Genomic DNA, 19,462 nt, shown 5'->3' with positions numbered 1-19,462 from the left:
ACTACTCTATTTTCTATGCCTATACACTCTGACAGTCTGATCTGCTGGTTTCTTAGCTCCTTTGAGGAGTTAAAATACTAAAGGGATATTTTTATTGATATATTTTTCATGGCTGACCTCAAAAAGAATAAAACTGAGGTTTTCTGGTCATCATTTGTCCCTCCGCCCCCTTACTGAAACAGCAAGCTTTGATTCATCCTCCCTGTCTATTTCTAAGGTTCTAGTCTTTCTTAGAGGTGAGATTTCATATGTTGCGTTTTGTCTTCCTTTTCCACTTGTTCTGTCTGTTCCATCCCCCTTGCTCTCTTTTGTGTCTCCTGCTGCACCTGCAGATTTGTCCTTGACATTCTGCCCCTTGCCTCTGTAGGTGTGAACCCTGCATGTTATGTTGTGTCAGTTTGGCCCCTACCGCCCTGCTGTTCCTCTTCTCCATCTACTGAGAAATAAATCTTTAATGCATGCTTGGAGTGATCAGAGATACCTGAGACATCTTTATTTTTAGATCACTGTAAAATATCCTGTTCTTCTTTTGCCAGTCTAGTTAACGATAAGCATTTGGCAATGCATTTTTAATATCCTTAATTATTTAAAGTATCTAACATAGTCTTTTTCTGATTAACTGAAAGATAACTTATTCTCTCTTCTCTCTCTCGGTATTTGACAGATTTTATTAACTATTGAATGTCACAATTCAAGGTTTCATCAGGCTGCATCACACTACTAAGATATTGAAAGTGCAGTTTTATGCATTTGCCTATTACATCTTACCTTTTCTTATAAATAAACCTTATTTTCATTATCAAGATCACTTATTCAGCTTTTTCTAAGGCACCTTATTATGGACATAAAACTTCCTGAAATAGATGGCAATGTTCTGATTTTTCAGTTCCACAAGTAGACTGAATTAGTGATGCTGAAAAAACTTCCTACCTTGAAAAGACTCTATAGAATATTTCTAGCAGTCATTTTTCTACTACTTGCTTAAAATAAGTCTGGTAAATACAGGAGAAGGGGGAAAGGAAACAGAAAACCCTGAAGTTTACTCTGTTACCTAAGCAAGGATACAATGTAAGGACTGGGTTATAAAAGATCCCTCAGGTAAAAGGGTCAATTTTCAACTATCAGTGTCAGTGGTGGTGTTACACTTGACATGTATATTTGAAGGCACTACTTCCTTTCATGGATTGATTCAAAGACCACTGAAATCAATGGGAAGACTCTGCTTTGAATTCAGGTAGGCTTTGGGTTGGGCTATTAAAGCACTTTCTGCAACACCCAAGTAAATACAAGTGAATGCAAATATGTCCTCATCCATAAGAAGAGTCTTGTTTTATTTTTTTCCCGGTCTTGAAGTGCTCGCAGGAGAAGAGCAGTGTTGGCCTTGGAGGTTACTAACATCTGCAGGGCTCAGTTGAAAGTCAGCCAAACAAGTTTACAAATGAGACTTCCAAGTTTCAAGTCCAGGGTGCTAGTTCTGTCTCTTTTCCTATTTCTATGATAATAGGGTTGGGATCTGCAAAAACAAGGTAGAGTGAATTTTTGAAAAGCAAGCAGCTTTTAAAAGTCTAGCTTGTTTTTGCCAGCCTGTTTCCATGGAAATGACTTGAAGGAGTCAGAACACTTGTTAATTGTAGGTGCCGATTCCTTTTTTTGGCCCTGAATACCATGTAAATCAATGTCAGATCCATAAAAAGAACACGTAAGGTTTTCAAGGCATTTTAAAACTTGTACTGATGTCTTTTTGATTTGGTTTGACCTTCCTCCCCAGGAAAACAGGGGTGGAAAGGCAGCCAGGGGCCAGCAGCTGAGAATTAGTTCTCACTTATCAGTTTCATCTGTGGGCTGCCAGCAGAGACCTGATGTTTCAAGTGGCAATTTTCAGAAAGCATCTACAGGCTTGAATGGTGCATGTACTTCAGCAGTGAGGGAAGTTAGCAATAAAAGGTTTGGAATATATCTACCAGTTATTCCCCTCGCAGCCTGTTATTCCTTTTAAGCACATGGTTTCAAGGAGGGTTGATTGACTCATAAATCCTATTTTGTGTGTGATGGTAAAGAAGAGATCAGAACTCAGTTGTGTGTGTGTGTGAAGAAAATGTTGAGACTGTTGGGTATAGACCAGTGATTCCCAACCTTTTTTTTCCACAACCCACTGCTGGGAATGGAGTGCAGCAGCTTGGGGCAGAGGAGCTCCTGGCAAGTGGCACGGATCATCCTTTATGTGTAGCGCTGCCAGTATTGCCACTGCAGCCCTCATTTGGGTCGCGACCCGAGGTTGGGAACTGCTGGTGTAGACACTCATTGTCGTCTTCTCTCTTGCACTCACTCACTTGCTCTTTCTGAGTAGCACTGCTTACATTGTACCCCGTTTGGTCTTTCTAGGTCAGTGGTTCTCAACCTTGTTAGACTCAGGTACCCCTCAAAAATATGAGCTTTAAGCTTTCACTCGATTATTTTCCATATTTAAAAAAAAAAAAAGGACTCAGAAGGCTCAAAATGTTTTCTGATACTGGATTCCTTTTGAAATCTCTGGGTTTACCCTGTGAATCAAGTGTAGATGGTTGTCCACACAGCAGTGCTAACATTGCATGGTACCCCATGACAATCTTAATAGCATCTCATTGCTATAGCATGCTGGTTGAGAATCAGCTTTAGGTCCTGACCTATAGTTTTGGGAACAATAGAAGTCCCAGTCCATGCAAGTCTGCTAGCTTCCTTTTCATTAAGAGTTCAGTATGTGCCCAAGTGATAAACATTTCAATCTTTTCTTCATAGTTTCATGGTTTGTAGGGTCGGAAGAGACCTGAGCAGATCATCAAGTCCGAACCCCTGCCATGGCAGGAAAGAGTACTGGGGTCAAATGACCCCAGCAAGGTGTTCATCTAGCCTTCTCTTAAAGACCCCCAGGGTAGGAGCCAACACCACTTCTCTTGGAAGTTGGTTCCTGATCCTAGCCGCCCTGACCATGAAGCAGCGCCTCCTGATGTCTAGCCTGAATCTACCCTCTGCCAGCTTGTGACCGTTATTTCTAGTCACTCCTGGCAGTGCTCAGGGGAACAGGGACTCCCCCAATGCCTCCTGATCCCCCCTGACTAGTTTGTAACAGGCTACTAGATCCCCCCTCAGCCTTCTCTTGGGGAGGCTGAACAGGTTCAGGTCCCTTAGTCTGTCCTCGTAGGGCCTGCTCTGCTGCCCCCAATCATGCGAGTGGCCCTCCTCTGGACCCTCTCCATGTTGTCCACATCCCTCTTGAACTGCGGCCTGACCAATGTCGCATAGAGGGGGAGGATCACCTCCTTGGACCTGCTTGAGGTGCATCCGTGGGTGCATGACAAGGTACGGTTGGCCTTCCTGACCGCGTCCCCGCACTATTGGCCCATGTCATTTTGGCATCAGTGATGACTCCAAGATCCTTTTCTGCCTCTGCACTGACGAGAAGGGAGTTCCCCAGGCTGTAGGTCTGCTGCTGGTTCTTCTTCCCCAGGTGTATCACCTTGCACATGTCAGTGTTGAAACCCATCCTGTTCTTACCTGCCCACCCCTGTAACCTGTCTAGGTCTGATTGCAGCCTATTCCTCCCTTCCAGAGTGTCCACTTCCCCCCACATCTTAGTGTCATCTGCGAATTTGAACAGGGTGCTATTTACCCCCTTGTCCAAGTTGCTGATGAAGATGTTGAACAGTGCAGGCCCAAGGACCGAGCCCTGGGGGACTCTACTGCCCGCATCCGTCCAAGTCGAAAATGACCCGTCCGCCACCACTCCCTGAGTGCGGCCCGCCAGCCATTTAGTGACCCATTTGACTGTCGAAGCCACAGTCCCCCAGTTTTTTAATGAGAACGGGGTGAGAGACAGTGTTGAAGGCCTTCCTAAAGTCCCGAAAGACTGTCAGCTGCTACCCCTGCATCCAAGGATTTTGTAACCTGGTCATAGAAGGCCACCAGGTTGGTCTGACAGGATCTGCCTCTAATGAACCTGTGTTGGTTGTCCCTTCCTTTAAAGGTTGTATTTTGGTCCAGGCCTCTCTTTCTCTTTGGAGATTCTGCTATAAATTCCTCCTTTCTTTTAACGTCCCATCCTACAAATACTAAAAATATGGAAGACTTACCAAATATTTGTAGTTAATCATCTCTAATTCACAGCTGATATCAAAGTTAGCCAGACTGGGGCTGGTCAGCCAGTTATAATCAATGTAGCTTCAGAGGCTTGACATCTATTTCTCACTGCATTTGAAAATTTGAAATGTTGTTGCTGAACCAATGTAAGTATACAAATGTATTTTGCTATTTCAAATTGCTTTTTTAAATCTTCATACTCTGTGCATATAAATAGGAAGGTAAGGATAACTCCCAGCGTTTTTTGTTAAACAAATGCATAGTAGTATCAAAATAAGAGGCTGCAATCTGCATATCCCTGTTCGCAGCCCTGTTTTGGCAGTGTTGAAAGGCTCCATTTGTGTTTTATAGCAATATCTTTGCTGCTTAGTCATTACAACATAAATAGAAGTATGCACATGTTCTCTGCAAAATGTTTCTGGTTTATTAACTGAATGATGAAATGGGTGAAAGTAGCATCTTCCTGTTGTAGGCCCCACAAGGATTCATGGTCCAGCTAAGATAGAATTGCTGTTAAGCTCAGCATTGGCAGGGAATTTAAGCTGGCAACATACGTATGATACAGCCCTGAGGTTTCAGAACACCATCTGGGCTGCCAGCTTCCATGTTTCTCATGTTACATAGCTACTTAAATTAATAAGCTGTGGCATCTGTCAATAGAGAGCTGGTCTCTGCCTTTCCAAAGAAGTTTGCTTTGACTCCTGCCAAACATGGTTTATTGTTCTGGAAATTTGCCTCACAGCTTCTCTGAGAAGTTTGGCCTATTCCAGGTTGACCTGTTCAAGGCTTGCAGCAAAGGAATAGAGCATGTTGATGCTATTGCATGCTCTTTTTCTTAGCTGTGTTTGTCCAGTGTTTCTAATTGTGCAGTAGTGGGAGGACACTGTGTGGGCTAGTAATATTGTTACAGTGCTGAAAAACTTTCTGGCTTTAGCTAAACAATCATGTGGCAGGCAAGCATGAGTGATATTCAAAATCAAACCATTGCTTGAAACTCGGAGACCAAGACTACCTTCTAATTAAAGTGCTGTATTTTTGTTGGAAGGAAAAATAGTTGTTAATTAGAGAGACATTAGCTTAAACAGATGAAAGGTAGCTTCTTTACCTGCTCAAATAAATGCAGTTATATTTTTTTTCTCCAAAGTGCATTTCTAATCTGCTGTATTAGATGAGAACCTGGGATTAAAATTAAATTTTAAGTAAGGAGAAATCTAACAAGTAATATAGCTGTGCTTCTAGGTCTTTGATCAGATAGTGCTAAGTGGAAAAGTTAGTCACCAGACATATAACCACTGAAAGGAAAGGCCTAATCCACAGATGAATGAAAAGTAAGTTTTAGGCGATGTTTTTTTGGCATCACGAGACAATCAGCCTGAGAGTCTGAAAAGGTGACTGGGACTGACTTCAGGGTACCTCATTGCAGCTAAAGCTGTATGGAGAGTTTCTGATTTCCTTTTATGAGGCAAAGTGCCAATCAGCCTCCATTAAATCATATGCCAGAATTGTGGGGATAGCAGTTTGCCTTCATAAAACTTAAGCAGGCTGATTCACGAATCAAATTTGTGCCCACAGATGTAATGCATTCTTAAATGTTGTGTTGACATTAATAAGAGGGTAGGTGCAAATTGTCCCCCTTTAAATTTATCTGTACTGACGTTCAAGGCTCTCTGTAATCTCAGGGTAGGGAGAGGAGTTCCTGTATTTTTCTAATTAATTCCTTTCGCCCCCACCTTGGCAATGTGGACATTTTAGTTTTGAAGGAAGTAAACAGGAAAAGTATCAGTGTCTGAATGATCAACCTTGAGAAAGATAGTAAAGCCTGGGTTATGGCACTGTTTTGACTGGGTTAATTGGTATGCCTCAATCATACCTGCAGTGTTATTTATAACTGTTGATGTAGTGTAACAAAAGCTCTCCTGTCTGTAGTTCCTGCACTAGATTTTTTTTTTTACAGCAGTACAAAGGCGAGTGAGGGAGTTCAGTTTGCAATTCTTTAGGGGTGGGTAGTCCATAGGTTTTGCAGGGTTTCTCTATATATTCATAAAGGAGTGTTCCCTCTGTCCTTCTCCAGTGTAGGCAAGAGGAAGAAGAGCCTTGCTTACAGCAGATTGCATGCACCTGGGGTGAATCAGCTGCAGCACCTCATACCTGGCTGGGAGTGTGCCATCTTGAGGTGCAACACTTTACTAAGCATAGGGGTGATATGGCTTGATAACACTTTCTACTCTGGAACATACATAACTGGCACAATCTAGCCCTGGACATGTAAATGAACAAACACCGTGGCCTGCAAGAGATGCGATGTTGGGTTCACTGCTCTTTCCCCTTGTCTCTCTCACCTATTCACCTCCTTAGAGAGGCATGTTTGCTCGAAATGGTCAGTGCCCAACATCTGTGTGGTAACAAAGTCCCCCCACAAAACTTACAAGTGATCAAAGGACAAATGTGGTGTTCAGACATTCCTTTTTTTGAGCAGACAATGTAAAGATAGGATATATGACCACAGATTTCATGGCATATTTGCACACGTGATACTTGTTAAGGTTTCTACCATATAGGATGTGATTCTAATGACATTCTGTTGTGGTGGATGTCAGGACTGTATTTTACTGAGCAGATAATGAACATTTCTCTTTCCTGACAGCATTTTGAACCTTAAGCGTATTTAACCCTTGGACTTTCATAATCTACTTTTCATGTCTTGGGCTAAATGGTGAAGGGCATTGTATAGCTGTCATAAGAGGCCAAGTACAACAGAAATGTATATGTTGACACTGAGCAAAGAAACTATCACAGTTCCCTAAGCTACATCATGAAAATGGGAATGTTGTATGTTTAGGGCATAACTAATGGGGCTGCACACAGCACCCAACCACAGTGCTAAAACAGGGGGAGCATTGGACTATGTCTCCTACCCCTTCTGATATCTCGTAGTAATAGTTGCATGCCAGCTGCTTTATAGGGGCGTAAAAACTCTTCATCTTCAAGATTTTTAATTGTGCTTCACTGGCTATGCAGCCTGTTGGCTTGGGCTGGCTGTTAAAGTGTTTACAAAAGTCTGTTTTTCTACAATGTTCCCAATAAGATGTCAAGATTTCCAACAGCTATATGTGCTCATAGCTTTGGGGAAGAGGTCAGATATGTGATTGGTGGGAAAACGTTTCTTGTTTTTTCAGATTACTGATGCAATAGAACACCTCCAAGAAGCCCTGAAACTGTGCAAAGATGATATAAATTCGCTTCATCTGTTGGCCCTCCTTTTTTCAGCCCAAAAGCAGTATCATCATGCACTGGATATCATCAACATGGCTCTCACTGAGTACCCAGAGAGCTTTAGGTGAGTCCTGTTACTTGCATGCTCCACCCCTTCTCTAAACCAGTTTGGTGTCTCTAGTCATAAGATCACATCTGTGACCAGGTCTCTTAATTTAGTTTTACACAAGGAATCTGATATACCATTGTCTTGTGTGCCAGTACAACTCAACTGTGATCAATATAATCCAGCATAAAACTGAAGTAACACAGTGGTGAATGAAATTCAGAGTATTATCTTGTGCTCTATCCCAAGAGGCTTCCTGGTTGTAGTGTACTCATGTATGTATAAAAACCAGGGTTTGCTTCATTCAAAATACTAATCGTTGTTTAATTTGTAATGCAGGTTTTTATAGTGTTCTATAGTTTTTTCACATGCCTTTCTAGATGGACATATAGAGCATATAAAAAGGCAAATATACAATTGCCCTCTCAAATTGTTTGATATCTTTGAGTGCCTCCTGGTTAAAGGGAAACTAATTTTTCACCATTACTTTGTTACTTACATGTTACAAGATTTGCAAGAATAGTATGGCTTTGGAAGAGAGATTAATTGGAAAACACATGTATTGTAATGTGCAACTGGAGGGGATGGCATGGTTGTTTAAAACCTTGGTGTGTAATAAAGTAATCTCCTTGGAGTTGGTGGTTCTAGCTGCACTATGGTTGAATCAGTTCCTCTTCTTTTTGAGGGACATGAATAGGTTGAATTCCTGGCTATTTACCAAACCATAAAAAAACCTTTTAGCACTAAGGCCTTGTCATGTCTGCATGGACATTAAAAATACCTTAGTTTTTTTTGTTTTGTTTTCATTTTAAAGTAGTACAATCACCTTGTCTCTGTCATTTCTTTTAATTATGCTATGTAGTACGTTGCTTGTGCCACTTGAGCCAGTTGCTTAACATTCATCCAGAGTCACCTCCATTTCATTGTTCTGTGTGCACACATGCATATGCATCTTGGGGTATTTTAGAATCATTTGGAATGAAGAATGCACTATCAGGGTATAATATTGGTCATCCCATACTGCCTTTTGCAAGTACTCTTGGTATCCTTTCCTCAATCCTGTGGCTTCTTCACATTTGTAAGGAGTTGTGACCATCTGCACATGTTTTATAGTTGACAGGCAAACTAGAATTTTTTTTCCTAAAATTAAGGTCCATATACCAACATGTGTTCTGTACATTCACTTGAAATGGTTGAGCAGTGAAATCCTCTAGTGGCTGTGATGATAGATCATGTTTCTGGAATATAGGAGATGTAGTAAAGTCCTTACACCTGTATTGTCAGCAGTCAGTTGTTCCTAAGGGACTGTGAACACTAAAATACAGTTAAGAGGAACATTACAGCAAAGCATAAACTATGTCTTTTTGTTAGAAACAGAGGACTTGCCATATCAGATCAGACAACTGATTCATCAAGTCCATCATCTTTCTTCCAGTAGTGCACAATAACTTATGTTTCAGGAGAAGGAAACCAAATAAAACATAATGCACCAAAGCAGCTGTGCAGTGCTGTCCATGGAAGAGAAGATTTCTTTATGGCCTTTGCAGCAATTGGAATACCCTGAAGTAAGAGAATAATGATAGTTTTCCTACTTTTCTGAAACTGCTCTGCTCATTGTAGAGAGGCAGGCCACACAAGGAGTGCCACATAGGTTTAAAGTGGTGTGTTAAAAGGGAGGTTCAGTTTTCATAATAAGACCTTCAAGACCCCAAATCTACTGTTACTCCCCAAAAACATGCTATTCTGTAACTCCTTAAAATGGGGGTGGGCCAAATACAGCCCCTCAGGCTGGATCCAGCCTACTAAATAATTGCATCTGGCCTGGCCTGCAGCTGCCCCTCCTGTGCTCCACATAGGGCCAAGCCCTGCCCACTCCTGCTGGGCCAGCACGCTGTGCTCCCACCTTCACCCATGCGAGGGCTCCGGCCCCAGCCCCAGGCAGTGCACACAGCTTCCAAGGGGGGACCGTTGCTGCTACTGTTGCAGCTGCTCAAGCAACTACTTAGCTCTTCCTCCTGTTACTGCTGCAGCGCTTTGGGCAACAGATAGGAAAGTGGCAGCAGGCGGTGGGTGCCTGGAGCATGGGGCGGGGCCAGTGAAAACGCAGAGCCAAGAGCGTGGGGCCCACGCTGGGTAGGGTGGTAGGAGCATGGAGACTGGGTCAGGTGGGAGTGCAGGGCCAGCCCAGTTCCTTTGCACTGGGCTCCCTGTGGCCTGTGTGCAGCTCCCAGGACACAGCCAGAGCCAGGCACTGCCGCAGGAAGCCCGGTGTGATGGAGCAAGGCAGCTGTCCCTGCTCCCTGATGCCATGTACAGCTCCCAGGACTCCTCTGGTAGTGGCAGGGAACTCTGCATGATGGAACCAGGCCAGTTTGATCCCTGTTCATGCCATCCCAGCCAAGCTCTGGGAGCTACATGTGGTGGCAGAGAGCAGGCCCAAGCTTCTGTCTCTATCGTGCAGGAACCCCATGTACCCTTCACACCTATCCACATACAGCTATATCCCCAAACAATATACAAGAGTAAGACTTTATTTTGAGCTATTATGCAGTTGCCTCTATATATGTTATGCAAACACATGTAAATCAGGACAAAAATATTTTTTTAAATTAAAATGTTATAGTAGCTGTCTGAGTTTTAGTATGATTTTTTTCTGGTTCCAAGCTACGCTTCCAGGGCAAAGGGAGGGACTCTCATTGGCAAAGGTCAGGGGTTAGGGGCTGGACTTCCGGTTCCAAGACAGTGACCAGGGAGCGGGACACCTGTCAAAGGGTGGGGCTACCATTGTGACCCCCAACAGCTCACCAAAACTCATTAAGCAGCCCTTCAGCTGAATTAATTGATCACTGTTGCCTTAAAAACAGCTTCCACTTCCTGCACCTTCTGCACCTGATGTATCTGAAGGGCAGGGGGTGCAGACATACATTTTGGTTGCTCCTCTCTGCTACTTTGACCATTCCGGCTTTGGGTGGCACCATTGCATGTCCCAACCCAAAGTGCATGCAGACACCTAGTAAGTGAAGGATCAGAGAGTGGTGTCAGAGGAATAAGAGAGGGTAGAAGAAGTGTAAGCAAAGGAAGGTAAAGAATAGGAAAGATAGGGAGTCAAGAAGAGAGGGACTCCAAAGAGAAAAGAATAGCGAAAGGGAGGCATGACAGCTGTGTCAAGACATGGTGCAAAGGAACAGAGCTGGAGGTATCAATCTACCATGCTGTCTCAGCAAGGGAGAGGAGGGTTTTCAGTAGAAAAACTAGTTTAGGTGGAGCTGGGTTCATGGGAATGGAAGAAATTGAGATGCCTGTGTGACAGGTGTACTGTGTTTGCAGTCTGACATCTGCAGTAGTCCAGGAGCTGAGCCACTGACCTCTCATGTTTAAAGTTCGTTGATGAAGTGGCTGAAACTATGAGGGCCTGGCAGTCAGGTTTTCTAGCCTCTTGCCCAATGAATTGATTGCCTCAGTTAAAAGTGGTAGAAAGACAATGCAACCCATCAAGAAACGTTGACCCTGAGTCTTCCTAACTTCCATAGTTTATACCCACAAGGGTTTTTATTACTTGGTAAAAATTCTGAAGACACCCAATTGTAGTGTGTACTTCTGTTTTGAAGTTGCCTTGAAACAATGAACTGTCATCATTTTTATCACTGCCTTTGATGACTATAGAATAATTCATAGGAACAAAACATGCAGGTAAAAAAAAGATTACAAACTAGTATTTAAGCTTACCTGAAAAATCCTTCCAAATTTCCATTGATATGAAATGGGCAGTTGTGCAATATAATGCCTAGCGTATTCATTTTTTTAATGATGATTCCAGACAGAAATATGATCTAATAGTATAGATCAAGAAAGGAAGATGAAAGCTGCATTAAGAGATGCTCCATTTCCTTGGAGTTCTGGATATGACAAGAAATCTAAGTATTACCTGTACCCTATCTTGATATATGTAATTAAACTGACTACGTGGCTATCCCAGCTTTTTGATTTCATATTACATTTTCACACATGGAACATTTTAAAGCAAGGATGATGAATTCACCCAGGACCCTGGGCCATGTCTAGACTGCAGAGCTTCTTGTGAGCATAATGAATCTGGGACATGAAGGCTGCCACAGTAGCCACTGTGACAGTAGCAGTAGCATGTCAGGCAGCAGCAAAGGGTCTGAAGGATCATGTCTGGGACAGCATTGGTGGACCAAGCTCACCATCACTGGCAATACCTAGGGGGGCTAAAAGGTCCTGAATTCTGAGGCAACCATGCCTCAACTTCTGGTGCCTGCTGGTAGACCAACAGACCAGATAAAGAAGTTTCACAGGCCTTATGATTGACACCCGTGTTTTATAGAAATAAACTGTAGTGAAGCATTTTTAGATTGGATGGCATGACTGGAAATGATTTCATATTTTTCTTATTAGTCTTCTTGGTCAGTTTCTTGCACAATGAGCCTTGCAGCAGGATAATACTGATGTGATCCAAAGTCAGATATTCTTTCTAGCAGCCTTTAAGAGATAGCCAAAGAAATTGTTACGTAGCAAGTGTTTAGGACAAACATCAGAAAATACTCTTTTTATATCATGCATAATTAAATATGGAACTCATTACCACAGGATGGTATGGAGACCAGTAGTATAATGGGTTCAAAAAGAGATATGACAAACCTATGGAGGATAGCTCTATCAAGGTCTTTTTAGAAGCAACAGTAGGGATCTAACCTGCTGTTTATTACTGGGAGTGTACAAAAGTAAATAGATCACTTCAGATGAGACCTGTTTCTAATACTCTTCCTAAGTTGCGACTTGCCACCATCTGAAACAGGATACTGGGCTAGATGGACCTCAGGTTTGGTCTAGCACAAGAGTGTAACTAGGGGTGGGTGAGAGGGACACCCACCCTGAGCACCAAGTTAGGAGCAGTGCTGGTGCCCCAGCAGCATTGCCATTCCAGGAACAACAAAACGGTTCCCAGATGCTGTTACTTTAAGAGCAGCAGCCAGGGCAGGTAGAGCATGCACAGATGCAACAGCTCAGCTGGACCTGGGTGTGGATAAGGGCTGCTGCCCTGCCTCCCTCCACGATCAGAACCTGTGCCCCCGCCTTCCCATCACCCCACAACTCTCCCACAGGGTCCAGGCACCAACTCAGCTCATTATGCTGCTGCTCCAGCATAGTCATTTTAATGTTCTTATCCAATGTAAATACTTTTAAAACATCTTTGCCTTCTTCTGAAGAAGTTGTAACCATGAATGGAAAGCAGATATCTAAGTGGCCACAAAACATTAAATATATACCTTGGAGACTAATAAAAAGAAGGAAATGCATTTTGCAAGGAATTCATTTATGCTACAGCAGTTGTCATGCGAATGTCTCTGTAGCATGAAGTGTAATAATAAAGTGGTTTGGGGTTTGCCTCAACTACCCCTCAAAATATGAAACTTTACTACGTTAGAGATGGTTTGGTGAAGCAGGTCTTGGTTTCACCATTACTACATTCATTTTATTGAGAATTTAAGTTCACTCTGGTGATATTTATTTATTGTCATCTAGTCCAGTTTGTACATGTAGGAACAATTATTCTATCTCTTAATTAATTTAATCACCAGGTATTACTTGTTCCTGTAGCAAATTTCACTGGTTTGAATTTTTCTTTCCACTGCCTGTGTGGTTAGCTACTGTGTGTAGTGAAACTGAAAATTCATGACTGGCCTGGGCACAATATTGCTGTGGATGTGAGTTGCCTACTATATTTGTATCGTTTACTACAGTAGTAAGAATTGTTCCTTTGGCTTTTTATACCACCATGGTGACTGAGTGGCTGCTCATTCCTGAAATAAGATGAATCAACTGAATTGCAAATCCTTGGCTTAAATCTGTCTATATACTCAGGTTTTTTTACTGGTATAATTTCTAGTTGTGTGAGATTTCTAGATGTATTGACACAGCCCCTGGTATGGATGCAGTTATACCTATCCAAGACAGCTTTTTTGTAGCATGGCCTGTTTCTGTCCCATCCTCCCTCTTATCCTCATGTCTGTGTTCACTCCAAGACAGTTGTACCCCTTTATACTTTGGCACAACTTTTGAGAATGAACAAAGTCTTCGAGTACTCCCCTTTTTTTTAACAAGTGGGCCAAACCTTATGATCAGAAGTGGTCAAAAGGCACATAGAAAACTGGATCCAGGAGAGGAGAGGGGTGTGCTCCTCTCCTGCATCCTATCATACCTTCAGCCTTTTCTTTTCCAAACTGAAAACTCCTATCTTTTCAGTCTCTCCTGGTAAGGCAATGGTTCCATACCCCTGATTGTTTTGGTTACCTGTCTCTGAATCTTTTCTAATTCTTCTACATCCTTTTTTGAGATGCAGAGACCAGAAAGGCTCACAGTATTCAAGATATGAGTGCACCATGGGTTTGTATAGTGCCAGGATGGTATTTAATGTTTTTAAGTTGTTTTTTCCCAATTCCCTTTTGATACCCAACATTTTATTAGCTTTTTTGGTCACTGCCTCACATTTGAGCTGAAGTTTTAAGAGGACTAGCTAGAGTGACTCCAAGGTTTCTTTCTCGAGTCATGCAACTAGTTGAGTACTCAGCAGTGTGTAAAATAACAAGTCATTTTTCCCAGGTGCATTACTTGTCAGCACTGAAGTTCATCTTTCATCTTTTTGCCTTTTTTTGCTTAGCTTGAGATCTTTCTGTATGTCTTCTCTGTAGCTTGGGACTTGATTTCCCAGAATAATTTTAGTGTCATCTGCAAACTTGGAGATTTCACTGTGTACCCCCATTTCTGGCTTATTGATGAAAATGTTGAACAAAACTGGGCCCAGCACAGATCCTTGTAGAATGAACCCTGCTTTTGACATCCCTCCACCCTGAATAGTGGCCATTTAGCTCTATCCTTTACTTCCAATCTTTGAACCAGCTTTAAGTCCCTGAAAAACCTTCCCTCCAATCCTGTGGCAACTCTGTTTTTTTGAAAAGCCTTTAGTGAGGCACCCTGTTGAAATCTGTTTTTGAAAATCCTGATTCATTACATCAACTGGATCCCCCTTGTCCACATGCTTGTTAACACCCTCAAAGAATTCCAGCAAACTGATGAGGCAAGAGTTCCCTTTACAGAAACGAGGCTGACTCTTCCCCAGCAGATCCTATTTGTCTATATGACTGCTGCTTTTATTTTTTTATTTTAGATTCTACTAATTTGTGAAGGATGGAAGTGAGACCCACTGGTCTGTAGTTCCCAGAATCACCTCTGGAGCCCTTTCTGAAATTGGGTGTTATGTTGGAACCCACCAGTGCTCTGGCATAGAGGCCTTTTTTAACAATAGGTTACATAGTACTGCTAACAGTTCTTCCATTTCTCCTTTGAGTTCGTCTCAGGTAAATGCCATTTGGTCCTGGTGACTTTTTAGTATTTAATTTAGTTCTGAGTAGTAATTCAAGTGAATGAGAGGAAATATCAATAGCCAAAGAAAAAATAGTTTTTAACAAACATTTGTAATGACATCAATATAATGTAATAGTATTTCATATGCAAATGAAATTGTCATGTATTTATATTCAAAAATACCCTGTCTAAAAATGCAAGCTATATTTAGCAAAGGTTTTTACTGCTTAATATAACAATTTTCATCCAAAGCAGTTAGTTTTAATATTATACTTACCAAAACACTGATTTAAATGCCGCCTCCAGGAGTGCAACATCGGTTCAGTAGCAGAGTTGTCCTAAAAATGGACCCCAATGCAATGTGGTATTTTTATACTATTAATACATCTGCTTTAATAGATTTCTTTAAATGTTCTGATCAATTAATATTAAATTGCCCTATAGAGTTACATCAACATTTTATAGTTTGTTGAAGTCTTTCTCGGCCTATCCTGAGCCATGTAGTTGGACTTCCTGTCAAGCTGTTAGAGTCACTGGTTCAGAGTCAAGCAAATCAAGCTTGATTTGCCATTGAAATCTGAAGTGTTCAGATGAAAGGAGGCTTTAAGGGAGTGCTGCAAATTTGTCTATGTCCATCTAGCTGGATTATAATGTATGAATCCAGTATTTGCAATGTATGAATCCACTGAAAAGTAACCTGATTTTACCCCTCAAATGTGTGATTCGGGGCATGTCTACAGTAGACTCTGTGATGAGTGTTGCAGTACCTTTGAGAGGCATCCCTGGCTCTGAGCCTGCGACCAGTGCTGCGGCTGTGCTCAGAACCATCCGAAACCAGTTACACTGCCATCCGAAACCAGTTACACTGGGGTTTTAGCATATGCTCAGCTGAGAGCAAAATAGGTGGGGGCTTTCTTCTCAGTGATGTTCTTGGGCTGACCCATAGAGGCAGTGTAGCAAGCGCCCTTACTGTCTTGAGTCTGCTGTTGGTTTCAGGGAGTTTTCATCTGTGCATTGCATAGCACAAATATAGCTCAGGGACTCATTTGTGATTCAGACTATCTGTAATTTTCTTCTCAGAATGAATAACTTCCCCACATACACAAACTGTGCGTGTATGTGGCAGTGAAGAGCTCAGATTATTCTACAGTGTGTCCAGAGGCATCCTGAAGTTGCTTGGCAGGTTGCCATGCCATCAGTTTCCATCGTATAGGAGGCGACAGGTTTTAGTTTCCATGAAGTCACTGGAACAACCTTCAAATATAATAAACATCATTAAAAGAAAGTAAAGATTGGTCAAGGTAGAAGCTTGCTAGAGGGGTTTTCTTTCTCAAATAGAGTGTGTAAGAAAAGAATATTCACATTCCCAACCGGGAAAGTATGTTATATTTAAAACCTCTCTTGTGCACAAAATTTAATGTTTTGTTATCAAATGTGTAATATGGGTGGAGATGTTTCTCCTGAGTGAATACAGGTTGCAGCAAGCTTCCAGAGACCTTTAGTGAGTAAAAGTATTTCTGGGTGTCTTGTTTAGATGTAAGATGTTGACTCCCAGATGTCAACATTTTGGTTTTGTTTGTTCAGTTTTGCCCTCTCCCCACACCTCCAGCTCCCTTCGCTAAATGTAAAAAACCAGGGACAGTCCTAGTTAAATTGGGGCTGTTAGCAACCATGGTTCGTTGTACCTAAAGGCAATTTATTTGAGCAGAGTTGGAGAAATTCCCCAAGGGGCTGTAACTGGCTCACCATCTAATATTTCATGTTCACAGTTTGCAGATTTTTCCTGTAGAGTCCTGTTCTATGTGTGCATTTAAAAAAAACCCAAACAAAACCTTACTTTTAACCATTTAGTGACTATTAATTAGCTAGCCAATAGCTAACAGTTTCACAGTAGCAGTGATTGACAGGGCTTACCATTTCCTTGGTCATTAAAATCTCTTCATATTTCCTTGGATAGTCAAAGCAGAGTTGTCAGAATTTCAGCATATGTTTTTGAGATGTTAAAGAGGGATAGTTATATTTTGAGTAGGCCAAAATGTCACTTTTATTACCATATGCCCAACTCAGATTCTCAAGAGGCCTGTCTTAGACAGTTAATTTGTTGCCAGTGTTTTCCCACCAGGCGAAGAAATTGAGCTTTTTAGTTCCTGCTGGCTTTTTCCAGTTCACCATATATTTTCTCGGAAGTCACCATACCAGGAACTGAGATATATGCATAGGCTAGTTGCTGTAATTGTGTGACAAAATTCCCCTGTAGTGCTCCAACCAACCCCACTTTTTGAGGCAGTTGGGAGTTTCTTTCTCTTCCCCACCCGAAGGCTGCCACTGATTTCTCACCATCTTTTTGAAAGTGGGTATTTTTCCTTGGGCTGTTCTCCAACTCAGGATGAGCGTGCTTCTTTCCATTTCTGGGAGGTGGCTGGAAGAGGGACAGGACTTGTACAGATGACTTCCACCTGCTTTTGGTCCCTGAGCTGCTGTGTAATGCAGAAGCAGCACTCATATTTCAGGCTTCTGTGTGATACCAATTTATGAACCTACCTGTAATACATTAAATATGAACTCTCATAAACAGATTCTGTCCTATTTTCTCAAGAGAAGTGCAGTTCAGGGAGACTGAGGTTCAAAGGGAGCTTCAAGCCACTTTTGTGACTACAAAATCATAGAGGAAGAAAAAGAAGAGAAAGGGCCTCTAGTCCATCTCCTTGCCCCAAGTCAGGAATGATTACATATATACTACCCTTGATATGCAGTTGTTCTTACCTTGCTCTTATGAACTTTCAGTGTTAGGATTCTACAACCTGTCTAGTACTTACCCACCCTCACAGTTAGAAGGATCTTCCTAATGTATAAATTAAACTGCAGGAAGGGAGATTTAATCCATTACTTTGTCCTGTCCCTAGTTGATGTGCAAAACAGTTTATCATCTTTGTTTTTGCAGTACACATTTACATATTTAAAGACTTGTTATATTATCCCCTCAGCCTTCTCTTTTCTAGATGAGACAAACCCATTTTTTTTAGTATGTCCTCTTAGGTCTTGTTTACTTTTCCTTTGATCATATTTGTTGCTCTCTTCTGGATTCTCCCTAACTGATCCACTTATTTCCTGAAGTGCCCAAAGCTGGACATGCAGCTCTCATTAGATGCCTTACCAATGCTAGAGAGAGAGAGAGAGAGAGAATTATTTCACATGGCTTACATATGATACTCCTTTTTATATGTCCCACTGTGGCGCAGTCCTCCCACTTTGCAGCAGCATGATATTGTTAGCTCCTGTTCAATTTGTGATGCATTATAACCCTTGCAGGTCTTTCTCTGAAGAATTACTAGTTACCGAGCTGTTCTTCATTTTGTATTTGCATGGGTCTTTATTCTTGTGTATTATATTTTGCATTTGCCCATACTAAATCTTACCTTGTTTGTTTTATTCTGCTTCTCCAATTTGTCAAGATCATTTTGAACTCTGTGTTCCAAATACTTGCAACCACTGAAAATTTAAAAAGTGTACTCTTAATTTCATCATCATTGTCATTAATGAAAATGCTGAATGGTAATGGACACAGGATAGATCACTGCCAAACCCCATCTGATACATCTTTATGCGTGAAGATGAGTCACTGATAGCTCTCTTTTAGTTGTCTGTGTACCTTACAGTAGTTGCTGTAAAGCGTGTTTCCCTAGTTTAAGGGAATGTCATGTCAGACTATTAAAAAAAAAAATCAGATACGTGGCATGGTTTTTTTCCTTCGGTGATAGAAATGATGGTGTTTTTAAAAGACTTGTTCTTTACAAAGCCACAGTGGCTTTTGTTTATCCCCTGGTTATCTTCTACATGCTTGCAACTACATTGGTTGTTCTTTTTCCAGTACCTTTCCAGGAATCAAAGTTAGGGTTTTCTGGGTTCTTTTTTAAAAAACAACACTGTGTTCACCCTATTCTAATTTCTGGAATCCTTCACATCCTTCAGAAGTTCTCAAAGACCATTGCTAATGGCTCTGAGCTTACTTTATAAATTTCATAGACATTAGGGCTTGGAAGGGACCTCGGAAGATCATTGAGGCCAACCCCCCCCACCCTCCTGCCCAAAAGGCAGGAAGTCAGCTGGGGTCATAGGATCCCAGCAACATAAGCATCCAATTTGATCTTGAAGGTGTTCAGTGTAGGTGCTTGAACGACCTCCGATGGCAGGCTGTTCCAGACCCTGGGGGCTCGGACAGTAAAGAAATTCTTCCTTATGTCCAGCCTGAAACAGTCCTGTAGTAGTTTATGAACATTCGACCTCGTCATCCTTTGGGGCGCTCTGGTGAACAAATGTTGCCCCAGATACTGGTGGTCACCCCTGATAAATTTATAGGTGGCCATCAGATCACCCCTGAGCCTGCGCTTTTCCAGGCTAAAGAGCCCCATGGCTCTCAACCTGGCGTCGTAAAGTCTGTTTTCCTGACCTCTGATCATGCACGTGGCTCTTCTCTGGACTCGCTCAAGCTTCTCCACATCCTTTTTGAATTGTGGAACCCAAAACTGGATGTAGTACTCCACCTGGGGCCTCACCAAGGCTGAGTACAGGGGGAGAATGACATCCCGGGATTTGCTTGAGAAGCATCTATGGATGCAAGCCAGCGTTTTGGTCGCTTTACTAGCTGCA

At 42.0% G+C, this 19,462-nt stretch overlaps 1 protein-coding gene across 2 annotated transcripts in view; it reads left to right on the top strand.

Moving 5' to 3' along the window:
- TTC7A (tetratricopeptide repeat domain 7A) overlaps positions 1 to 19,462 on the top strand; it is a 246,883-nt gene that overhangs the window by 109,188 nt on the left and 118,233 nt on the right. For both annotated transcript variants that reach the window (XM_019549352.1, XM_019549351.1), the window contains one exon: positions 7,290 to 7,450. In XM_019549352.1, the coding sequence (XP_019404897.1) occupies positions 7,290 to 7,450 (161 nt within the window). The remainder of the gene's footprint in view (positions 1 to 7,289; positions 7,451 to 19,462) is intronic.

This window comes from Crocodylus porosus, unplaced genomic scaffold (genome assembly GCF_001723895.1).
Source record: "Crocodylus porosus isolate Cpor-Errol unplaced genomic scaffold, CroPor_comp1, whole genome shotgun sequence".
In the NCBI taxonomy this organism is placed as follows: domain Eukaryota; kingdom Metazoa; phylum Chordata; order Crocodylia; family Crocodylidae; genus Crocodylus; species Crocodylus porosus.
The sequence above is the reverse complement of the archived record's forward strand: the minus strand, read 5'-3'. Positions and strand labels throughout refer to the sequence as shown.